Source organism: Engraulis encrasicolus, chromosome 1 (assembly GCF_034702125.1).
Source record: "Engraulis encrasicolus isolate BLACKSEA-1 chromosome 1, IST_EnEncr_1.0, whole genome shotgun sequence".
In the NCBI taxonomy this organism is placed as follows: domain Eukaryota; kingdom Metazoa; phylum Chordata; class Actinopteri; order Clupeiformes; family Engraulidae; genus Engraulis; species Engraulis encrasicolus.
Window position 1 is genome coordinate 7,552,542 of NC_085857.1, and position 2,500 is coordinate 7,555,041.

General features: G+C 47.0%; 1 protein-coding gene across 3 annotated transcripts in view; it reads left to right on the forward strand.

Moving 5' to 3' along the window:
* The window catches only part of LOC134446836 (axin-2-like), a 33,820-nt gene that overhangs the window by 7,729 nt on the left and 23,591 nt on the right, over window positions 1–2,500 (forward strand). For all 3 annotated transcript variants that reach the window (XM_063196138.1, XM_063196145.1, XM_063196129.1), the window contains exon 3: window positions 1,417–1,560. In XM_063196138.1, the coding sequence (XP_063052208.1) occupies window positions 1,417–1,560 (144 nt within the window). The remainder of the gene's footprint in view (window positions 1–1,416; window positions 1,561–2,500) is intronic.

The following is a 2,500-nucleotide window of genomic DNA, read 5'->3' on the forward strand; positions in this document are numbered from 1 at the left end:
CACACACACACACACACACACACACACACACACACACACACACACACACACACACACACACACACACACACACACACACACAGTCAGCTCTCAGGGGTAGAGGAAGATGAAAGCGGAGTGCAGAACTAAGCACAGGCCTCAGATAGTGCGGTGGCGTGGCTGGCATTCCGCGGTGCCCCCAGGCCCCCCCAGGCTCCCCCAGGCCGGCCCAAAAGTGACTGTAATCTCCGACAGACCTGTGGAGCGCCCAAACCTCAAAGCCAGTGTGTGTGTGTGTGTGTGTGTGTGTGTATGTGTGTGCTCACTGTTCAGCCCCAGACATGTTCTGTTGTGGGCTCAGGGGTTTGACATCAGCTTATTTTGTTACTGGCCAACTGTGACCGGTCACTAGCCTTTCATTCAGGCTTTCTATTTACTGCAGAACTACTCTCTACTATACATAGTTATGCTATATTAGTGGTTTTCAGGGCTCTAAATTAACTTTTTTTCACCAGCAGTCAAAATGACTAGAAGATGTTAATATTAGTAGCCAGCGGTGCATTTCTCAAAAGATAAGTTGTTAGCCTGTTAGCAACTTCGGTAGTTGCCAATGGGAAAATGCATTGAAAACAACAAAGTAGCTAATGTAGTAAGCAACTTTGGTTTTCAGAAATGCACCCCAGATACACAGTAACTAATGGGTCACAATGGCTAGTAAGTTGGTCATTTCTATCAGCCAAACTGAGCCAGCATTCGGGAAGTTGGCTGGTGTTAAATTAGAGCCCTGGTTGTTTTTCTCTACATGATTAAACTGTACATCTAAGCTCAGAAGATGGATGCGCTAAAGCAGGGAGATCAGTGTCATTTGTTATGAACAAGAGAGCTTCATGCATGAAAATGCACGTAAATCAGACAAAGACAAACACAGCTGTTTTTCAGGTTGCCGCTTCTCAACTGTTAATGGTTTATAACTCCTAAATAAGTGTTATAAAGTTCTAGAGAGTTCTAGAGACTTGTTAAACGTACCCCATGTCGTAAACGGCGACACTGGTGTCTCTAACCATTTTTAGTCATTCATTTTCTTTTGTTCGAGAAATGTAACTTTTTGTTATCCTTTGCCTGACATGTTTCGACGGTGTGTCTTCCGTCTTCATCGGACGTGGATGGTTCACACGGATGTTAATGTGTATGACGTTTTAGCATTTAGCATCAGCTGATGTTAAGTCTTTAACCCCTTAGCCAATGTTATAACCTTACTGTCACCAAAATTGTAATGGCTATGTCTTAATCTGTTACTGGAGGCTCTCTGTACTGTCATAGCAATGCTGTTATTATGTAGTTGAGTATTTTCAGCAAATAGTGAGTAGGCCCGCCGGCAACCCCATCTGCACTAACAGGCTACTGACCATAACCCTGATGTCCCTTCTCGTATCGCAGGTCGCAGAGGCGTGGCGGCGAGTTGCAGAGTCCGTACTTTGTCAACTCGGGTCACGTGTTCGCCCCGGCCACCAGTGCGGTCGACAGCGAGATCTCCAGCGACGCCATGACGGACGACTCCATGTCCATGACAGACAGCAGTGTGTAAGTCTTCCGGCTTTCACTCTAGACTCTTACAGACACACACACTACGTACGCACGCGCACACACACACTCACACACACACACACACACACACACACACACACACACACACACACACACACACACACACACACACACACACACACACACACACACACACACACACACACACACACACACACACACACACACACACACACACACACACACACTCCATGTCCATGACAGACAGCAGTGTGTAAGTCTTCCGGCTTTCACTCTAGACTCTTACAGACACACACACTACGTACGCACGCGCACACACACACACACACACACACACACACACACACACACACACACACACACACACACACACACACACACACACACACACACACACTCCATGTCCATGACCGACAGCAGTGTGTAAGTCTTCCGGCTTTCACTCTAGACTCTTACAGACACACACACTACGTACGCACGCGCACACACACACACACACACACACACACACACACACACACACACACACACACACACACACACACACACACACACACACACACACACACACACACACACACTCCATGTCCATGACCGACAGCAGTGTGTAAGTCTTCCGGCTTTCACTCTAGACTCTTACAGACACATACACACACACACACACACACACACACACACACACACACACACACACACACACACACACACACACACACACACACACACACACACACACACACACACACACACACACACACACACCTATGCCTTCAACAAAGTCAATGGTTACGGGATGTTGCTGGGTGTTGTTGAGGTCGTAATGCCACACTGTCCTCCACCGTCCTCGTTTTGTTGTTGTTTTTGTCTTTAAGAGGATGTACAGGCCGTGATTAATGTACCATCAGGGTATACGAATTTCATCTCTTCTTTTTTTTTAGGGGGGGGATTTGAAACT